This window comes from Cannabis sativa, chromosome 8, assembly GCF_029168945.1.
Source record: "Cannabis sativa cultivar Pink pepper isolate KNU-18-1 chromosome 8, ASM2916894v1, whole genome shotgun sequence".
Classification (NCBI taxonomy): Eukaryota; Viridiplantae; Streptophyta; class Magnoliopsida; order Rosales; family Cannabaceae; genus Cannabis; species Cannabis sativa.
Window position 1 is genome coordinate 15,807,486 of NC_083608.1, and position 20,102 is coordinate 15,827,587.

Genomic DNA, 20,102 nt, shown 5'->3' on the forward strand with positions numbered 1-20,102 from the left:
GTTATATATATGAATCCCATTAATCAAAAATAATTATTCAATATATGAACAATAATTTGTCACGCTATATGTTTCCCAATAAAGAAATTCACCTCCTCATAGTTAAAAATAAATAATACATGTAATACAGATCTTTGTAATAGAGTACTTAAAAGAAACAAAACTTCAGTTACCCTAATCGGAAAAGGTTTAAGTGAACTAAATAATGACTAAGAAGATCTAAATTACAAAATGAAAATAACATGTCTATATGAGTATGATTTTTTTGCTATATGAGCATGATTGATCTAAGAGAAAATAGATAAACCTATAAACATATAAATATACTTAATATTAATTTTGACAAAGAAACAATTCTAAATATCAGTTTGACAATTTCAACACACTAATTACTCATTAAATAACTATAATGTATACATCATGATAATTTTATTTTATTTGATATCAAATGATAGAGATTATTGAGGTTTTCAGCCATAGACAACACACTATGATCAAAAAGTAATGCTCATTAATTGTATATTTCAAAGAAACCCAAATTTCTATGAATGTCCCTAATAAGATATAAACAATAAAGTTGTAAATTAAAAAAATAAAGTAGCAAAATTTCAGTTAATATAAGAAATAGAACAAATTGAAGATTTATACAATACTGGAATTTGAACTCTTAGAGGCCATTAGCAAAGGGTTGAAACTCGTTAGATCCCCTAGTAGAACACTACCTTAATGGTCTGAACACAAAAATTGTAGAAATCAAAAATGAATAAATTAGCATCATCAACAAAAAGAAAATTAGAGGAAAAAGACTTAATAATTACGTGAGAAATAATTATTAATTGAATTAAAAAGTTAAAATTATAAGATTAATTCAAATTATTGTTCATATATTAAGATTATAATAATTTGAATTAATCTTATAATCTTAACTTTAATCAAATAGGGTTTATAAAAGAGGCATAAATAATCAAATAGGGTTAGAAATACGGTAATTAAAAAAATCTATAACCCTATTTTTTTTTGGATTTAATGGGATTTATTTTATTTTTATTTTATTATATATAAATAAAAAGTGACCCATGAATTTCTCATAAACTATTTTCTTTTTAATAATAAACCATCTTATTTTTAATATAAATAAAAAGTCACCCATGAATTTCTCAAAAACTAAGAATTCTGTTATATAGGCACACTTTATATAGAGTAGATATATATATTGGGAAAGTAGAATTTGAACTTGAGGAGAAGTATGAAACTTTTAGCGTATAACTATTATCACACCAAGAGCAGGTCGGTTCTAAAATTTAGTGGATCATAGTGTTAGGCTATTTTTAGCCTATGTTTTGGATCCAATTTATGTGCATTTTTAGCTGTGTTGGGACGAAATTACGCTTGTTTTCTATGTTTTCAGGTTCTTTGGAGTAAAAGAGGTCTCGGGTGCAGAAATTCATTAAAAGACGTCTTGGCGAAGAAAAACTTAATTTTTGAGTTTTTGCATATCTGGCCGCGGCGATGAAGAGGCTCGCCGCGGCGAGTTACGAGATACAGAGAGAGCCTAAATTTGGCAAATTCTCGCCGCGGCGAGAGGAAGCTTGGCCGCGGCGAGATCCCGTACGGACAGGGGCATTTTCGTCCATCGAACCCTAAATTTCAATTATAAATAGAAAACTGCGATTGGAAGTCATGGAGAGCGATTTGGAACCCTAAAACACAGCAGAAAGAGGCAAGAAGAGCAAAGGAAATCAAAGTGAAGATCCAGATTCATCCACCAACAGTTCTTTTCTTTATTCCTCTTTAATTTATTTATGTTGAATATTGCTATAGGAATGGTTATGGATTTGTTTCTGAACTAAATTTCCCATTTAGGGAGGATGATGATTGTTGTTTAATGTTTTGCCTAGTTAATGTTTAATTACCATTCCTCAATTCTTGTGTGTGAAATTATCTTAATTTGTGTTTAATTTCATGTTTAAGATTGATCACCTTGTGCATGTTCTATGATCTCAATTCAAAATCTGAAAAGTGAGAATTGAGAATGCTAAAATTAAGATAATCGATGTTCTATGTGAAACGAAAGTATTTACATGACTTATGTGACGAGTAGATTATTACTTAATGCTGATTTCATGTTAGTTTAATTAAGGAATTAATTAGATAACATGTGATTTAGAATCTAGAAGATCTGAAAGGAGCTAGGTTATTTCATAATCTGTCATTCACTCCAAGAATAGGATAGTAATTAATCATTAACAAATTGGGTAAACAACAACAGGATTCTCCTCCCTATTGCCTCATCTTGCTCGACTTTAAAGTGTGTTATTAAGTTTTCTGAATTTCTTTCATATTTTACTGTTTTTAAATCATAATTGCTTTTGATTTACCGAATAGAATCATAAGTATAATTTAGTGGTACTTAATCCAATTCCCTGTGGGATCGACCTCACCTGTGTGAGATTTACTACTTGATTGCGTATACTTGCGTAGTGTTTAAAAATATAGCAACAAGTTTTGGCGCGTTAGGAGAATTGTTAAAGATTAATATTACATAAAATTATACTAACTTCTACTTTGGTATATTTTCTCTTGCTGATTTTTCTAACCTTTTTTCTTGCAATATTTTCTTTATTTATTTCAGGAATCCTAAGTGCATGCGCCGTCAAGGACAATCAGTCATATTACCAGTTGATCCTGAAATTGAGAAAACTTGCAGGAAGAATCGAAAGAACGAGGCAAGAAAGAGTTTCGGCAAGCTGAAACATCGAAGATCATAATTTGCCAATGTGAACAATAATGCGGAAACAATGGGGGTAATAACGGTAATAATGGAGGTGCGTGGAAGATCAAGCTAATGGCGTAGCTTGAGAGATTACATTCTCCCTACTACGACGGGAGTGCGGTCATGTATCGGGCCACGGCGATGGATGCAAACAATTTCGAGATTAAGCTGCCATCCTTCAAATGGTGCGATCTTCGGTTCGGTTTGGTGGACTCCCTTACGAAGACCCCAATACGCATCTATCGAACTTCATGGAGTTATGTCGGACCTTGAAAGTCAATGGGGTTAGTGATGACGCCATCCGATTGAGACTGTGTCCAGTCTCTCTGAGAGAGCGAGCCAAGAGTTGGTTGATCTCCTTGCCACCAAATTCTATAGCAACATGGACAGACTTAGCAACAAAATTTCTGTCTAAATTCTTCCCTCCAGCAAAGTCTGCAAAGCTGCGAGGAGAAATAAACAACTTCTGCCAACAAGATAATGAATCTCTCCATGAGGCTTGGGAAAGGTTTAAAGATCTAATCAGAAAATGCCCTCATCATGGTATAGAGAAGTGGATGCTGGTTCACAACTTTTATAACGGGCTGGTTGGTAATACTAGAACTTTAATAGATGCGGCGAGTTTGGTGGAGCTTTTATGAGAAAGAGTGCTAATGAGGCTTACGATCTATTAGAGGAGATGGCTCTAAATAATCAGCGATGGCCAGGCGAAAGGAGTCAAACTAAGAAAGTAGGCCGGTGTGCTTTAGAGGTTGATGCCATCACTGAAAGTTAACGGCTCGGGTTGAGGCATTGACTAAAATCATTGCGGGGCAAGCTAAACAAGCCCCGAGTTATTTGTGAGATATGTGGAGGCAACCATCACTTTTCGAGTGTCGAGCGGATGTGGATAATTTGCCAATGGATCAAGCAAAAGCCATTGGGAACTACTCCAAAATAATAATTATGGGCACGACCAACGGGGGTTCTAGGCAGAGAAATCGGCCCGACAAAACCAACAACAAAGTCACAGTGGCTCCAAACATCCAAGGCGATTTATTGCTCCAATTCATGATGGAAACTAGAGCCTCTGACCAAAACTCACAGAAACTCAAATGGAACAATTGGCTACTCAAGTGGCAAACCAAGCTCGAAATTCGAGCTAGCACTAGTGAGGCAAAAGGAAAAGAGCAATGTAAAGCAATTTCCTTGAGGAGTGGAAAGAATTATGATGGGCACGATGTGGTACAACCATTCAATGAAGAAGTTAAAGATCAATCGGCACCAACTCCAACGTCGATAGAAAAGAAGGCTGCGATAGTCCCGCACCACTGAACAACGATCTCCACCAATCGGTATTGATCATCATGTGAAAATACCTTATCCTCGAGACTCAGAAAGACCAATCTAGACAAGCGAGTTTACAAAATTTCTAGAGGTCTTCAAAAGACTACACATCAACATTCCTTTTCTTTGAAGCCTTGGAACAAATGCCCGGATTATGTGAAGTTCATGAAGGAGATATTGTCTAAGAAGCGAAAAATGGAGGACTATGAAACGGTGGCATTAGCGAGGAGTGTAGCGCCATTTTGCAAAAGAAACTACGCCAAGCTTAAAGATCGGGTAGTTTCGATATTCCATGCTACATAGGGGGGTTCGGTGGAAACTAAAGCTACATGTGATGCAGGGAGCAAGCATTAATCTAATGCTTAGTTGTACGTCTTCAAAAGGCTAGGATTGGGAAAAGCAAAGCCCACAACAGTGACTCTACAACTAACGGATCGTTCTCTAACTCATCCTCGTGGCATAATTGAAGATGTACTGGTGAAGGTTGGTAAGTTTATCTTCCCTGCTGATTTCTTAATTCTTGATATGGAGGAAGATTCAACTATTCCCATTATTTTGGGAAGACCATTCTTGGCCACGGGTCGAGCATTAATAGATGTTCAAAAGGGGGAGTTAAAGTTGCGAGTCCAAGATGAAGAGGTCAATTTTAATGTTTTTGCCCCAGCGTGACATTCCTACGTTGCAAGATTGAGGTGGTGAAGGGTTCTTTTGTTAAAGTGATAAGAAGAAAGCAAAGCCTAAAGAGCGACTTCGAACGATTCGAGCGTCGTTGGAAAAGATTGATGTGTGGTAGTTACGAAGGTGAGCTTACTCTTGTGCAAAACTGCGAAATCAACACTATTGGTGGTAAATTTTCTTCATTTAGTGCGAGGGCTCTTTTGAATGCAAAGGGTGGACTTGATCCCTTCTGATGGGGCTCAGGTAAGTTTCTCTCACCCTGGTTTATTTTGACACATTGGGGACAATGTGCATTTTAGTTTGGGGGGGGGGGGGGAAACTTAATTTATTTTTTTCGCATTTATTTGTTTTAGTTTAGTTTATTTGTTTTAGTTTAGTTTGTTTTCGTTTTTTTTTAGTCTTGTGTGATAGCTAAATTGAAAGATGGATTAAATTGTTGTTATTCACTTGTGCAATGGATTGAAACATAACTGTGTGCTTGACTTGCAACTGTTTGAATTAAATTGGATGTGTGCTAGGAAGTGATTCATGTAGATTTAAAACATTTGCTATTCTCACATATCACTTGTGTTCTATTTGGATTGTGGAATGACTGATTGAACATGGAATAGAATTTGTTTGACATACTCTCTTGAAGCGAAATCCTTGATGATTTTTGTTTGGAAAGTGATTTAGGCAAGTTTTCTTTGGAACGATTGAGCCTTTCAAGCCTACCTAGAAAAGTTTTATCCTTAGTATACCCAAAGTTGAGCCTTAGCCTGTTTTAAAATTTTTTTTTTTTTTTTTTTCACCACTTAAGCGAAATTTGAATTCGTTATCTTAAACTCTTTTCACCCTGAACATATCTTATTATGCCATGAGCCTTGAAGCAAGTTTGGGGGGAATAAGTGCTGTAAGTGAAAAAAAATATAAAGTGTAGGAATGAGAGATTGAAAAAAAAAGAGAATAATATTGTGTGTTGTGCCTATGAAAAAAAAAAAAAAGAAAAAAATGTGGCTTCTTGAAAAAAAAAGTTAAGAAAATTATGAGGCACACACATAAGAAAAAAATTGCAATCTCTTATTTCTGTTTTTGGGATATATGGAAAGAAAGCAAAATAAATGTCTAGGCTTGTTTGGTATAATTGTGCTTATGGTATAGTATAGCCTAAATGACTTCTCACCTACCCATGTATCTAAGCCATGTGATTTTAACCGAAAAAGACCTATTGATTCCAGATAGAAATTTGTCAACATTAGTGGAGAGAGGTATGTCATTCAAACTTATTGATCATGTGTTAGTGGGATGTTGGAAAGTTAGAACAGTTGTGATATTGATGGAAATTGCGATGCTTTATGTTTGTATGAATTACTTACTTGTAAAGGGCACATTCAACTTAGTTCTTAGAGTTGGCAAGTTGAAATTCTGGTTATTGATGGATTGAAGTTGTGCAGGTGGTGGTAACAATTAAATTGTTGGAAAGTTCGGCTATCATTGTCAGTTTTTTTTTTTAGTTTAGTCTTAGTTTACTCGGGGACGAGTAAAGAGTCAGTTTGGGGGAGTTTGTTAGGCTATTTTTAGCCTATGTTTTGGATCCAATTTATGTGCATTTTTAGCTGTGTTGGGACGGAATTACGCTTGTTTTCTATGTTTTCGGGTTCTTTGGAGTAAAAGAGGTCTCGGGTGCGAGAAATTCATTAAAAGACGTCTTTGGCCAGAAGAAAAACTTAATTTTTGAGTTTTTGCATATACGGCGCGGCGATGAAGAGGCTCGCCGCGGCGAGTTACGAGATACGAGAGAGAGCCTAAATTTGGCAAATTCTCGCCGCGGCGAGAGGAGCTTGGCCGCGGCGAGATCCGTACGGACCGGGGGCATTTTCGTCCATCGAACCCTAAATTTCAATTATAAATAGAAAAGCTTGCGATTGGAAGTCATGGAGAGCGATTTGGAACCACTAAAACACGGCGAAAGAGGCAAGAAGAGCAAAGGAAATCAAAGTGAAGATCCAGATTCATCCACCAACAGTTCTTTTCTTTATTCCTCTTTAATTTATTTATGTTGAATATTGCTATAGGAATGGTTATGGATTTGTTTCTGAACTAAATTTCCCATTTAGGGAGGATGATGATTGTTGTTTAATGTTTTGCCTAGTTAATGTTTAATTACCATTCCTCAATTCTTGTGTGTGAAATTATCTTAATTTGTGTTTAATTTCATGTTTAAGATTGATCACCTTGTGCATGTTCTATGATCTCAATTCAAAATCTGAAAAGTGAGAATTGAGAATGCTAAAATTAAGATAATCGATGTTCTATGTGAAACGAAAGTATTTACATGACTTATGTGACGAGTAGATTATTACTTAATGCTGATTTCATGTTAGTTTAATTAAGGAATTAATTAGATAACATGTGATTTAGAATCTAGAAGATCTGAAAGGAGCTAGGTTATTTCATAATCTGTCATTCACTCCAAGAATAGGATAGTAATTAATCATTAACAAATTGGGTAAACAACAACAGGATTCTCCTCCCTATTGCCTCATCTTGCTCGACTTTAAAGTGTGTTATTAAGTTTTCGAATTTCTTTCATATTTCTTGTTTTTAAATCATAATTGCTTTTGATTTACCGAATAGAATCATAAGTATAATTTAGTGGTACTTAATCCAATTCCCTGTGGGATCGACCTCACCTGTGTGAGATTTACTACTTGATTGCGTATACTTGCGTAGTGTTTAAAAATATAGCAACACATAGGAAAATAATTATTTTTGGGCCCTTATTTAAAAAATGTGGTATTTTTTACAATCAGCAAAAAAAAATTATATAAATATTTAAGGAAATTACATTGTATACCCACTTTATTTTACTTATTTTAGTTTTTACTTTTATTTTTATATTTTTTAAGATATACCCACTTTTATAAATGATGTCTCCATTATACCCTTTAGATTAAGGTAAATTATATGCTAAACTTTAGTAGATGGTGAATATATATTGGGCAACCCACTCACAAAAGTGGGTATATTTTAATAAAATATAACATGATGGTATTTTTGATTAATGAATACAAAAAAAAAAAATGTATTCTTCAACTTATCGCTAATATTTTAAAAGGAAAAGATTTTTTTTGGCCCTCTAGACTAAGTGGGCTCTAAACATAGGCCTAACACGACTAGACTCTATACTCTTTTTTTTTTATTGTCCTCTTTTATTTTTACCCTTTTTTTAAAAGTTAATCATTTTCGCTTCTTTTTTTAAATACTATATCAATTTTTCCCCTGTCACTTCAAGATACTTTACATGTGATTCCCTTATGCTATGGTATTTTGGGTACAGTACATATAAAAAGAGATATGTCTCAATTAAATATAATTTAGAGGTAGATTTGGTTAATTGATAAATAAAAGAGGTATTTTTTAATTTACCCAAGGCCATACCTAATCATGAGAATACTTTTTAAAGCTAAAAATAGATGTATATTATTTCTAATAATTATAAGGGGTTTTTTCATAAATATGGAAAATATAGTAGAATTTACTTTTTTATGGCATAAATAAATAATGCAAAAAAATATGGGATTAAAAAAATAATTAAAGTAAAAAATATGAGAAAAAAACAATAAATAAATTTGATAAAACTTGTAATAATAAGGTTCGCAGGAAAAGTCACCGATGTCGAAAAAGTCGTCGGTGCTGGAAAATTCACCGGCAAAGGTAGTGTTGTCGGAAAAGTCACCGTTGCCGAAAAGGTCACAATCGCCAAAGTCACCTGAAGTAAATGTCTCATATATAAACAAAAAAATAGAACCGGTTTCCATAACATAATGAATAAAAATAAATAATTCAAACTGGTTATAATTGAAATATAACCGGTTCTGTAACATAACCTGTTATAATTAAAATAGAACAGGTTTCGTAACAGTGTTATAATGAATAAATTAAAACAACTGGTTATATTTGTGTGTCTCAAATTTTTAACTAGTTGATAAATAATAATACACAATAACTCAAAAATAATATAAAGAAACTGGTTATATTTATCAACTAGTTAAAAATTTGAGACAAAAAAATTAGTTATGTAAAACAACTAAGATAAAAAACTCACACATAAAAACCAGTTAAATAAAATAACTTAAACAAAAATATCCATTCAACATGTTCCAACACACTAAATAATTACAGCAATACCATATCTACCCAAAAATACTCATTCATTATGTTATATAACTCATTCTATTTTAATTATATCCGGTTTGAGTTATTTCGTATTATTTGTTTTTATTCATTATAACACTGTTATAGAACTAATTCTATTTTAATTATAACTCGTTTGAGTTATTTTGTGTTATTTGTTTTTATTCATTATGTTACAAAATCGGTTATATTTCAATTATAACCGGTTTGAGTTATTTTGTATTTTTTTTTTCATTATGTTATAGAATCAGTTCTATTTTTATTTATATCTGAGACATCTACTTCTGGTGATTTTTCCAGTGACTTTTTCTGGCGACGGTGACTTTTTCAGCGACGGTGACTTTTCAAACAACTTTCTCAACGACTTTTTCGACGACACTAACTTTTTCGACAATTTTTCTGGCGATACTTATTATTGTTTTAAAAATATGATATTTCTATCTTTTTTTTTTTATAAAAATATGACATAAAAAATTCATATAAATATAAAAAAATAAAAAAAATCTATAACCTTATAGTATTATTTATTTATGTCATAAAAAGTAAACTCTTATAATTTTCTTTCATGTTACATATGATTAATAAAATTAAATATATCCACAAAAATTCAGTTATCACAAAGAATAACCATTAATTAATCGAGTTAAATTCAAAATCAGATTCAAATGTTTTTCTTTAAATAACATTAAGGTAGGTAGGTAACCCAAAATACACGTAACAAAAAAAAAAAAAAAATCTAAAAATGAATAAATAATACATGATATATAATTTAACTATAAATAAATATCTAATCTAAGGAAAAAGGGGACGTGAAAGTGAGAGGTGTGATTATGATAATGTGAAATTTTGTTTTCAAGTGTTGGATCGTTGGTAACTATAAATGGCGTGAGGACTGAATACTCCCTTTCATGCATGCAATACAAACTTCTTCTCTTTAACCCGCTTCCATCGCTGAATGGTGATCCGATAAACTCTCTCTCTAATTATTATTTATTTAATTCTTTCTTAGAAATAAGTTCTTCTTTTTGAATTATTATTATTTTATTTTTATTTTTGGAATTAATTATTCACGAGAAAGCTTTTAATTAGCTGTTCTGTTATACATGAATTGAATTCAAACAAATTTTACTCATCAATGGCTTTCGCTTTCTTTTCACTCTCTCTCTCTCTCTCTCTCTCTCTCTCTCGCTTTTTAATTCATCATCATGTGACTCATTGATCACATTATACATATATTAATATTAATTCTCATGATCTCAATTCGAATCCGAATCCAAAACATGTTCTTTCTTCCATTTAATTCCTTGTGTATTAATTTATTTCTGTTTTGAGAGAATTTAGGTTTCGTTTTGAATTTTGGGGAAAAACAGAGGAAATATGGAGAAGAAGAAGAGTAAGAAGAATCAGAAAGGTGGTGGTGTGGAGGAGCCAGTTGAGAAGAAGATATATCCGACTGGAGCTGAGCATTATGAGCTCTATGAGGAGGTTGGCCATGGTGTTAGCGCTTCTGTACATCGAGCTCTCTGTAAGCCCTTAAATGAGATTGTCGCCATCAAAATTCTTGATTTCGAGCGCGAGAATTGTGATTTGGTACTTTTTCGTTCCTTTCTTATTGTTAATTCCAACGCACAAAATTTTTAATTGTGAATTAATTAAGTATAGCTATTATTTTATTAGTTTATGCATTGCTATTTTTTTATTGTTAAATTTTTGAGATTTGGTATTGTGTAAAAAAAATATACACAAATTGCATATTGGGATCTGCAAAATTAAAAATATGGGTGATGATTTCGTTATTATTGTTTTCGTTAGTGACCAGAAAGTGGTGAAAATAGTCATAATTCTATTCTAGCTAAATACTCAATCTTTATGTTATGAGTGATATAAGGCAATGGTTGATTTGCTATTATGAGCAAACTATATTGATACAATACTGTATGTATATGAATAGAAAAGTGGTGTTTTTCTCTAGCTTTTTTTATTTAATTAGAGCCACTGATCTAATAGCACAATATTTTTCTAGACATTCGTTTCTGTATGAATTGCATTTTATAATAATGGTAAAATTCTGATATCTAGATCCTAGTGGATAGGTTGTTTTCGCTCTGCTGTGACTATGGGCCATTAGACAATGTTTTTCATGTATAAGTACAAAAAGTTTTATGTGTTAAATGCTCTGTTTTTTTATGTCATTGTAATATTTAGATGAGTAATTGAATATTTCTTGTATTTTGTTTTCTTTATTTGAATGCTATTATCCAACAGGATAATATTTTTCGTGAAGCACAGACTATGACACTGGTGGACCATCCTAATGTACTGAAGTCTCACTGCTCTTTTGTGAATGGTCAATTTCTTTGGGTAGTCATGCCTTTCATGGCCGGAGGATCTTGTCTTCACATATTGAAAGCTGCCCACCCAAATGGTTTTGATGAAGTGGTTATAGCTACAATATTGCGTGAGATATTGAATGGTTTAGTATATTTACATCTTCACGGCCACATACACAGAGATGTCAAAGTTAGTCCCCTTTTATTATTCTTCATTGGTCATTATTCATGTTTTTGTCACAATTCATTGTTAGCTTTTTTTCAAACTTTCTTTTGCTGCATCAAATGCTTATTGTTATTTTGATATACATGATTTTGTAGGCTGGGAACATTTTGGTTGGTGCACATGGTGCAATAAAGCTTGGGGATTTTGGTGTTTCTGCTTGCCTTTATGATTCAGGGGATAGGCAACGCGTAAGGAACACATTTGTTGGGACACCTTGCTGGTATGACTGTAATCCTAATATTTGTAATTTATGCACATTTAGGTGAATCAAGTCAGGGTCTTAGTTTCCTCTAGGTGACTTGATTGGAGGGAATTATATCATCCAAGCAATGGTCATTTGATGAACAAGTTACCATAAAAAGAAATCACTCATTTTCATTCACAATATCATTATTTATATATAAATCAATAAATTATGGAACTTTTTCTGTAGGATGGCTCCTGAGGTCATGGAGCAGCTGCATGGTTATGACTTCAAGTAAGTCTATCTATCTAAAAAAAATTGTAGCTCATTGCATTCTGCATTTTTCCTTTTAACCGTATATGTTTGGTTGGCCTCTTTGGTACAGAGCTGATATCTGGTCTTTTGGTATAACTGCAATAGAGCTTGCTCATGGTCATGCTCCTTTCTCAAGATACCCTCCAATGAAGGTTCATAGTTTGCTCAATCTGCTATTCTATAATCACTTTAATTGCGAATAGAGTTTTATCTGAACCATTTTTTAATTTGTGATTAGGTACTACTAATGACGCTGCAAAGTGGACCTCCTGGTCTTACTAATCCTTCGGATGATAGGTTTTCTAATGTATGATCTTTACCTTTTAATATCTTATTTATACTTTTCATTCATTGTAATTGTACATGTGAATGAGCTTCTTTTTCTTTGGCGTTTTTCTTCAGAGCTTTAGGCAAATGGTTGCTTCTTGCTTGATAAAAGACCCTTCAAGGCGCCCTTCTGCAAAGAAATTGCTAAAGCATTCGTTCTTCAAGCAAGCTCGGTCAAATGATTATATCCAAAGGAAACTTTTAGAGGGGCTTCCTGTTCTTGGTGACCGCATTAAGGAATTGAAGGTTAACATTATGATCACTTTTTTTTTGTTGATTTTTGACTCTTGAGGCTGTTCACCATTTAGCCAGCCATAATCTAACATTTTGTTTGTATTAATTATAGAGGAAGGACGAAGATTTGCTTGCACAACGGAAAGTACCAGATGATCAGAGGGAGGAGATGTCTCAGGTAGAGTTTATTAATGGTTTCTCATTTTCAGTAGGATCATGCTACATTAATTTGTGTTGCAAATTTTTTCTACTTATTATACATGATAAAATAAATATTTCTAAGGATTAGCTTAAATATTATAATATTCAATTCATGTAAGATTTCTAGAAAAGAAGATAGCAGACCCAAAATATGTGATACCCATTAATCGGTCATTAAATTTTGCAACAACGAGTATTACAAACTTCCCAACTGTGAAAAATATCAATAGTGAATAGATCTATCAATTTTCAAATAAAATTTAATAAAATCAGCCTATGTTAAAGAGTTTTGTTATTTGAAACTTATATGTGAGTATTTTAAGTTTCTTAAATACATTGTACAGAAGCAAGCAAGAACAAATTAAATTGAATTTAAAAATAAATCACCTTTTAAACATAGAAGTAATATAATGATTCTTATTACCGCTACTCATAGTGTCACAGCAAATGCTGTTTTTGGTCATATCTCCCTGTTTGTGTCTGGACATTGACCCAGTAGGACTTTTTCCCTAAATGCTATTGTGATTATGAATAGCTATGACTCATATTTGACCTTCCTAATTTTGTTGTAGAATGAATATAAACGGGGAGTTAGTGGCTGGCATTTCGATATCGATTTTGTTAAGGCTCAAGCTTCCTTGGTATGTAAATTATCATCCTTATTTCTCAAATGATAATAAGAATGAATCTATCATTATTAGTATAATCAATTTTCTTATGGAAGAATATACTTGTCTTTCTATCAGATTGAGGATGTCGATGGCTCAATATCTGATAATAGTCAAACAGGAAGCTCAGGTTCTCTGTCTGCTTTGGACGGTGCTTTGGACGGGAGTGAAGAGCAATCACAAGTCCAAAGCTTACGTGACATTTCTGAGACGGTATTATCTTACACATATATATGTTTGTGTATTTGTATAAATTAATTTAGACACATTACAATATTAAATTATCATCTTTCATGTTTTAAATAAATGCGTTAATATAATCTGTACACTGGATAAGCATATTATCTTATATTGATGTTTTTATCGAGTTCTTGTTGATGGTGGTGAACAGGAAATTCATTATCTGGCTCATATTCAATCACCTGTTCAGATTAAATCAGCTATTTTGTCATCACCGGAATCAACTAGTCATGAGGACAAGTACTATATGTAAACATATTTCTTTCACATAAACATTCAACATACATGCCTAACTATATTATTATATTATTTCTTATATGTCAAATTTGTATTTTGACATTGATACGTGGATGACCATTCTTTCCATCTATAGGATTTATGACTCATAAATGTTTTGGCTACTGACTCTTAATATGTCAAAAGAAAAAAAAAAGAAAGATTTTGTACAATCGAAAATAAATCAACATTCTTATTCAGTACTTCATATGAACATATCAAAGGGCTCTTTTAGATTTTGTGCCTATTCGTATATCAAATTTTTAAAGATCATGAAAAACATTGTTGTCTCTATGTGGTACTGTATTATGAACTGTGATTTACAAGAACTTTCTTGGATCAATTCTGAATTTTCAGTGATGATAAGTTGCAAGGTCAGCCACAGATTATTTTTAATTGTAATGCAGCAACAATTCCGCATCCTGTAGATGATGTGGTTTCTGATGTTCCTTCAAGAGCATTGAAATCACCTGGCAAGTGCTGATTCTTTTTTATTCCTCATTATTTTAGAATGCTGACAAAATTTACAAATTGTACTTTTATAAATCTTCTAATTAATCTATGTTTTTTCAATTTGGTAAAATCTATCACGCTGAAGCAGACAGTGATGAACTTGATGAGAAAGCAAAGGCACCTGTTGTTCAGCAAAAAGGCCGTTTCAAAGTCACATCTGAGAATGTTGACATAGATAAGGTGACTTGGATTAATTAGACTTCATGCAAACCATCTCTTGTGAAAATATATTGTATTATCTTTTTTTCTTTCTTAACAAAAGAAACTTCTTTAATTTCAGGCGGCCCCTACTCCTACAATGCAAAAAAGTAACAGTATGCAGGTTGGTATTTGTGATTGGCAAGTGTAATTGTGGTACTTTAGTAACTTTACCTCTTAGATTTGCAACTGCACCCTTCCCTATAATGCTCAATTTTAGTTATCTGCCTCTCCCATTTCTTCCCTCTTTCGTGCTCACTAAAATTAGGAAGAAAACGAAAAAAATTATAATTCATGTATGAGAGAGTTTCTTTCGTGTTCTCTTGACATTTGAAAGCTTTATATCTTATTATACTTCCAGGACATGTTCTTATGGTGATCATTATGCATACAATTAAAATCCTATAATTCCTACACTTCTGTTAAACTTCTTATCTGCAGATTTTATCTTTGATAATCGCTTTATGTAAAATCAGGATTTAAAAATTCTTAAGAGTTTTTTACGTTTCTATTTTATCTTACTTATTTCTTGGTTGCAATCCAATCTTTTTGTTGGCCTCCAACACAACTATTTCAAGCACCTTCACTAAATTTGTGTTCATGGCATCTTTAGCTTCGATTAGAAGTTCCTCTGTGCTATCTTAAGTTTTGTTGATAAAGCATCTAGATTCATTTTAAGGGTTTGAACTTAATCAATTCCCTTGACAACACAGACTAGTGGTCTTCCAAAAATATCAGAACACTATGTTGTTTTTTCTTCCTGCATTCTTCCTCTTTCAAGGAAAAATGAAAAGATTTGATTTGATGTATGAACTGGCTTTTTGTAAGAGTAGCACTTTTTTGGGCATTCCAACATTATTACTATTCAGCATGCAGTACAAAGTTACAGTGGTTTTGGATTCAACAGATGTAAATATGGGAGTTTAAGTACCTAAGGTAAATCATTGGATGACCAACATCTCATAAATATGTTGTGTCATGTAGGTGATTACCCCACTTCCACAAACTTCTCTACCATCACCTGTTCCATCTCTTCTACCGAGTCTTCCATTACCATGTGAAGCTTCTTCATCGAATCAGTATGGTTACGCTCTTTTCTCGTTGTTGTACACAGCTTTGGAGACAAATATTGTACAGAGGGTATATTTTATCCATATATTTCTGATTTTGACATTCAAAATGAGTAATTTATTGATGAGTTATGTTTCTTCTCAACAGGACAGTATATTGAGTCTAATGAAGCACATTGGTGTAGGTAAGTGTACAGGTTAATGTCTATTCAATAACTTTATAGTTTTTATCTGGTTTGTTTCTAATGTCTCTTGCCAACCATGTGGAGCAGATGGAGGATGCACAGCTAGTGCTATCCCAGAAAGAGCTATGGTATGTAATGACATGGTTATGTTAATTGCTATTTACTTTCAGAAGTTGTGATTTTTCTTTTCTTTTCTAGTATCTGCCTGTTATGCTTGAAAATATACTTTTGAAGTCTACTGATGCAACTTCAAAAAGGCAACGTAGGGAGTGTTGTTTGCTCTAAAGGTTTCTTGAAATTTTGTTATTGATGTTCAGACCCTTACATGTCCTATATTAAGAATGAAGTTTTTCTCAAATTATAACTTGGATTGACGGCTGATGCATTAAATTTATGTTCGAAAAATTGGATCACCATCGAATCTAAAATTGCTCAACAAGAAATGGAGCTTCTTGTTGTTTGCTCTACTTTTCCCATTCCTGCCAAATATTTAAACTTCTTGTTTCACTCCAGTTTTTTAAATATCTGTTTTATAGGCATGTTATGAGTGTACAACGAATAATAATTCACGACCCAATATAATTGATGCAACTTGCCAAATTAGTTCTTGTAGTGTTACACTGATCTTCTTCTAATACTTTATAAGCTTTTTACTTTTATTTATGAATGATATTGAGACATGCTATGTGGCTTTAATTGGAGTATTTTTACCCTATTGTAGCTTGAAGCTGCTTACGAAAAGGAAAAAGAGTTACTTCACGAGATAGCTGAATTGAATTGGAGGTACTAAAACGGGTACATACATGCTGTTATTATGATTATTATCTTGAAAATTATGACAGATTTTGTTATTTTTGCCATATGTAGGTTATTCTCTAGCCTAGATGAGCAACATAAAACAACAGAAAATCAAGATAATACTTCATATACCATCTAACATGTTCCTAAACTTTCAATGACCGTAGATTCTAGCTCATAATTTCAGGTCTGACTCTTTTTTTCTTTTCGGGATCAGTATCTGATTGATGCAGAACAATTTTTTTACTAGCCCTTCTGCTCTGAAGTATCCCACCATGGAAAAGAATTAATAATGGTTGTGTATGGTGAAAGCATTAGGCTGCTTTACTAAATACCATGTTAAAGATTCTCTGTTTAGATTCACAAATGTGATATTAAAATATGCACATGTTTGTGGTGTGTACTACTTTCAGTGCTTAACTCTTTTAAGTTGTAAATATTCAGATGACTACAGTTACAAGGATTTATAATCCTAATTACTCCAACTCTGTCCTTCCTCTTTTATTTCATTATCTATGTTAACATTTTTATTTTTTAATTTTCTATAGAATTTAATCACACAAAACACGCTTTTATCTATCTAACTACCAAAATCTTATTATGAGGATTAGGTTTGAAAATTATTAAGTGTAATATAAATTTCACAAATTATGTAGGAACAAATATCTATGTTAACATTGTTCAGTTAGTTTTAATTCAATATTCACATTTTGATACAAGACATTGATGACCTATGTGTCCATCAATTTCTTAGGGTAACTACGAGGGCCGGTCTTAAAGTATATGGGACCTAAGGTAAAATTAATTTTGGGGCCTTATATATATAGTTTAACTATTATATAAATGATAGTTGTAGTGCTTGGTAAAGAGTTTAGCTACAAGGTTCAATCCTCCATAATTACACATTAAATATTTTTTAAAAAAATTAAAAAATAGAGGTTGAGAATTAATCCTATGATCTCTTAGTTTAAAGGAAGACTTTTTACCACTACACCAAACAATATTTGTTATATTTTCTTTTTATTTAATATTTTATCTATATATTAATATATTTTTTTTTACAATTTCGGGGTCCTAATTGTTCGGCCCTGGTAAGTACTCATTAAGTATCATGTGTATTTATATTTTCAATAATATTAATTTCGTACTTTTTTTTTTTTTATCGAAATACAAATTTAATACCTTTTATTAAAATTTGAGCCATAAAATTTTATAAATATGACCAAATTACACTTAGTTATGTTGGTTATAATATCAAATTTAATTACTAAGATATTGATTTTATTGATAAAATTTGTTATTAACTAAATGAGCATTATTAAAAAATAGAGCACTTTCTCAAATGTCTACAGGCCCCTCATATTCTATCATGAAATGATCAAGTTGTGGAGGCTATAGTGAGGGTTTGTATATACAATAAACAATAGGCTTGTAGTTGTAATGTTGATTTAATTCCATGGTTTTTTTCCCATTGGTAGAGGCTGAAATTCAATGTTAACATTTAATTGACCCAAATTCAATATAATTAAATTAATTGCAAGAAATTTGGAGAATTATGAAACATTCGAGTCATTCGAGAATGTTTCTGCAACTATATATGCCATAAATAATGAATGTTTAGACAAAAGAAGAAGACATTAGAGGAGAAATGGCCCACATAGGATTGACGACATAATAGTGTGTTTTAGAGGCCATATTCACGCTAGGTGCCAACCGCAAACATCAATAATTAACATCCAAGATTTTATAGTAGATTTATGACCTTTCTAGAGCTAAAAAAACAAAGAAAAGACTTGAATGAAAGTGACTTTATCCCACTGATTTAGCTAGGTGTGGGTGAACTAGTGGTCCTCCTCTATATCTATAATATAAAAGAACCCCACACAACATCCAAAAGGGGGCTTCCACACTACCAATAGTCCAAGGGAAATTTGATTTTCTATACTTAGAAAATCAAAAAATTTGATTTCTAAACCAATAATTTAAACCCTAAAAAAACTATACCTTTTTTTTTCAAAACCCCAAAAATACCCCCAAACTAAAACTATCTCTCTTTCTCTCTCTATCTAGCCGGTCCCAAGAATCCTACACCCCAGGTCCGATGGTCGGACCATGGGGTCCGATGGATCGGACCCATCGGACCCCATGGTCCGACTATCAGACCTCTCTCTTCCCCTCTCTCTCAAATCGCGGGAAAAAAAAAAAAAAAAAATTAAAAGCCGGTCGGACCTTACCATCGGACCCATCGGACCCGAAGGTCCGACCATCGGACCTCTTTCTTCCTCTCTCTCCAAAATCGCAGAAAAAAAAAAAAATTTAAAAGACGGTCGGACCTTGAAGGTCCGATGGGTCCGATGGTCGGACCCATCGGACCCCCAAGGTCCGACCATCGGACCTCTGTCTTCTTCCCTCTCTCAAATCGCAGGAAAAAAAAAAGTTTCAGAGACTGGGGTTGCTCTTTCGGGTTGGGGTTGGGGTCGGAGGGGTTGGGGTCGTGGTCGACGGGGGTGAGGGTGGTGATCGGCGTTGGGGTTGACGTGGGTGGGTGAGGGTGGTTCGGGTGAGGGTGGGCGGTTGGGGTGAGATAGAGGGAGAGAGAGATGATGCAGAGAGAGAGAATATTGTGAGCGGGGTATTTTTGGAGTTTTGAAAAAAAAGGAATAGTTTTTTTAGGTTTTAAATTTTTGGTTTAGAGAAATTTTTTTTTGATTTTCTAAGTATAGAAAATCAAATTTCCCTAGTCCAATACCATCCAATGTTGGCCGATTTCAACTTCTACACATTCATCATAACAAAATTCATATAATTGGTAGTTCTTTAATGGTTGAAATTTGATTTTGTCAACCGCAATATTGTATAATCTTATAGTCATCTGTAAATTTATCAATATGGTTTATAAATGTATTTGCTTCGGTATGACACGATTTATAAATATATAAATATATATATATATATACTAGATGAAAGTTACGTGGCGAGCCACGTAAATATTAGTTTTATTTAAGTTCTAGTGGTTTTTGTTTAAGAATTCGATAACTAATTGTAAGTTATTTTTTAAAACGATTTGTTTTATGCCATAATTATATATATAAACCTATGATTGAAATTGGTCTCGTGTTCTACGATTATGATGTTACGATTGAGCATTTGATTTTTGAATCAAAATTGTTTGGGTGGCTAGATCGTGCTACTTTGAAATATGATGGTGTTTTTCATTGTCATGGCATAAACTAATCTTATAAAATTAAATTAAAAGAGTATCTAAATGTTACTTTTTTATATTATTATTTAATCAACTATATCCCCAAAAGAGAGAGAGAAAATGCCTCTTTTATACATCATAATGATTCAAATATACTTATACCATAATCCCAATTACAAAAA

At 32.7% G+C, this 20,102-nt stretch overlaps 1 protein-coding gene and 1 non-coding gene across 5 annotated transcripts; one reads left to right on the top strand and one right to left on the bottom strand.

Annotated features, from left to right (window-relative positions):
* Positions 1-3,213: 3,213 nt before the first annotated feature.
* Positions 3,214-3,320, bottom strand: LOC133030687 (small nucleolar RNA R71). Its single transcript, XR_009684234.1, has one exon. It is a non-coding gene; the product is annotated as a small nucleolar RNA R71 (small nucleolar RNA).
* Positions 3,321-9,715: 6,395 nt separating this feature from the next.
* On the top strand, positions 9,716-17,256 carry LOC115701427 (uncharacterized). Of its 4 annotated transcripts, none has more exons than XM_061102453.1 (20): positions 9,716-9,911; positions 10,295-10,543; positions 11,219-11,473; positions 11,605-11,729; positions 11,943-11,987; positions 12,079-12,160; positions 12,247-12,315; positions 12,411-12,581; positions 12,682-12,747; positions 13,343-13,411; positions 13,517-13,651; positions 13,830-13,918; positions 14,312-14,431; positions 14,560-14,647; positions 14,748-14,789; positions 15,650-15,805; positions 15,884-15,920; positions 16,008-16,048; positions 16,642-16,703; positions 16,788-17,256. In XM_061102453.1, the coding sequence occupies exons 2-20, from the start codon at positions 10,331-10,333 to the stop codon at positions 16,855-16,857; spliced, it is 1,935 nt and encodes a 644-aa protein (XP_060958436.1). In that variant the 5' UTR covers positions 9,716-9,911; positions 10,295-10,330; the 3' UTR covers positions 16,858-17,256. The 4 variants fall into 4 exon arrangements, with proteins under 4 accessions (XP_060958436.1, XP_060958435.1, XP_060958434.1 ...); XM_061102452.1 differs by having other exon boundaries at positions 9,748-9,911; positions 13,830-13,927; XM_061102451.1 differs by having other exon boundaries at positions 9,754-9,911; positions 10,324-10,543; positions 13,830-13,927.
* The last annotated feature ends 2,846 nt before the right edge of the window (positions 17,257-20,102 follow it).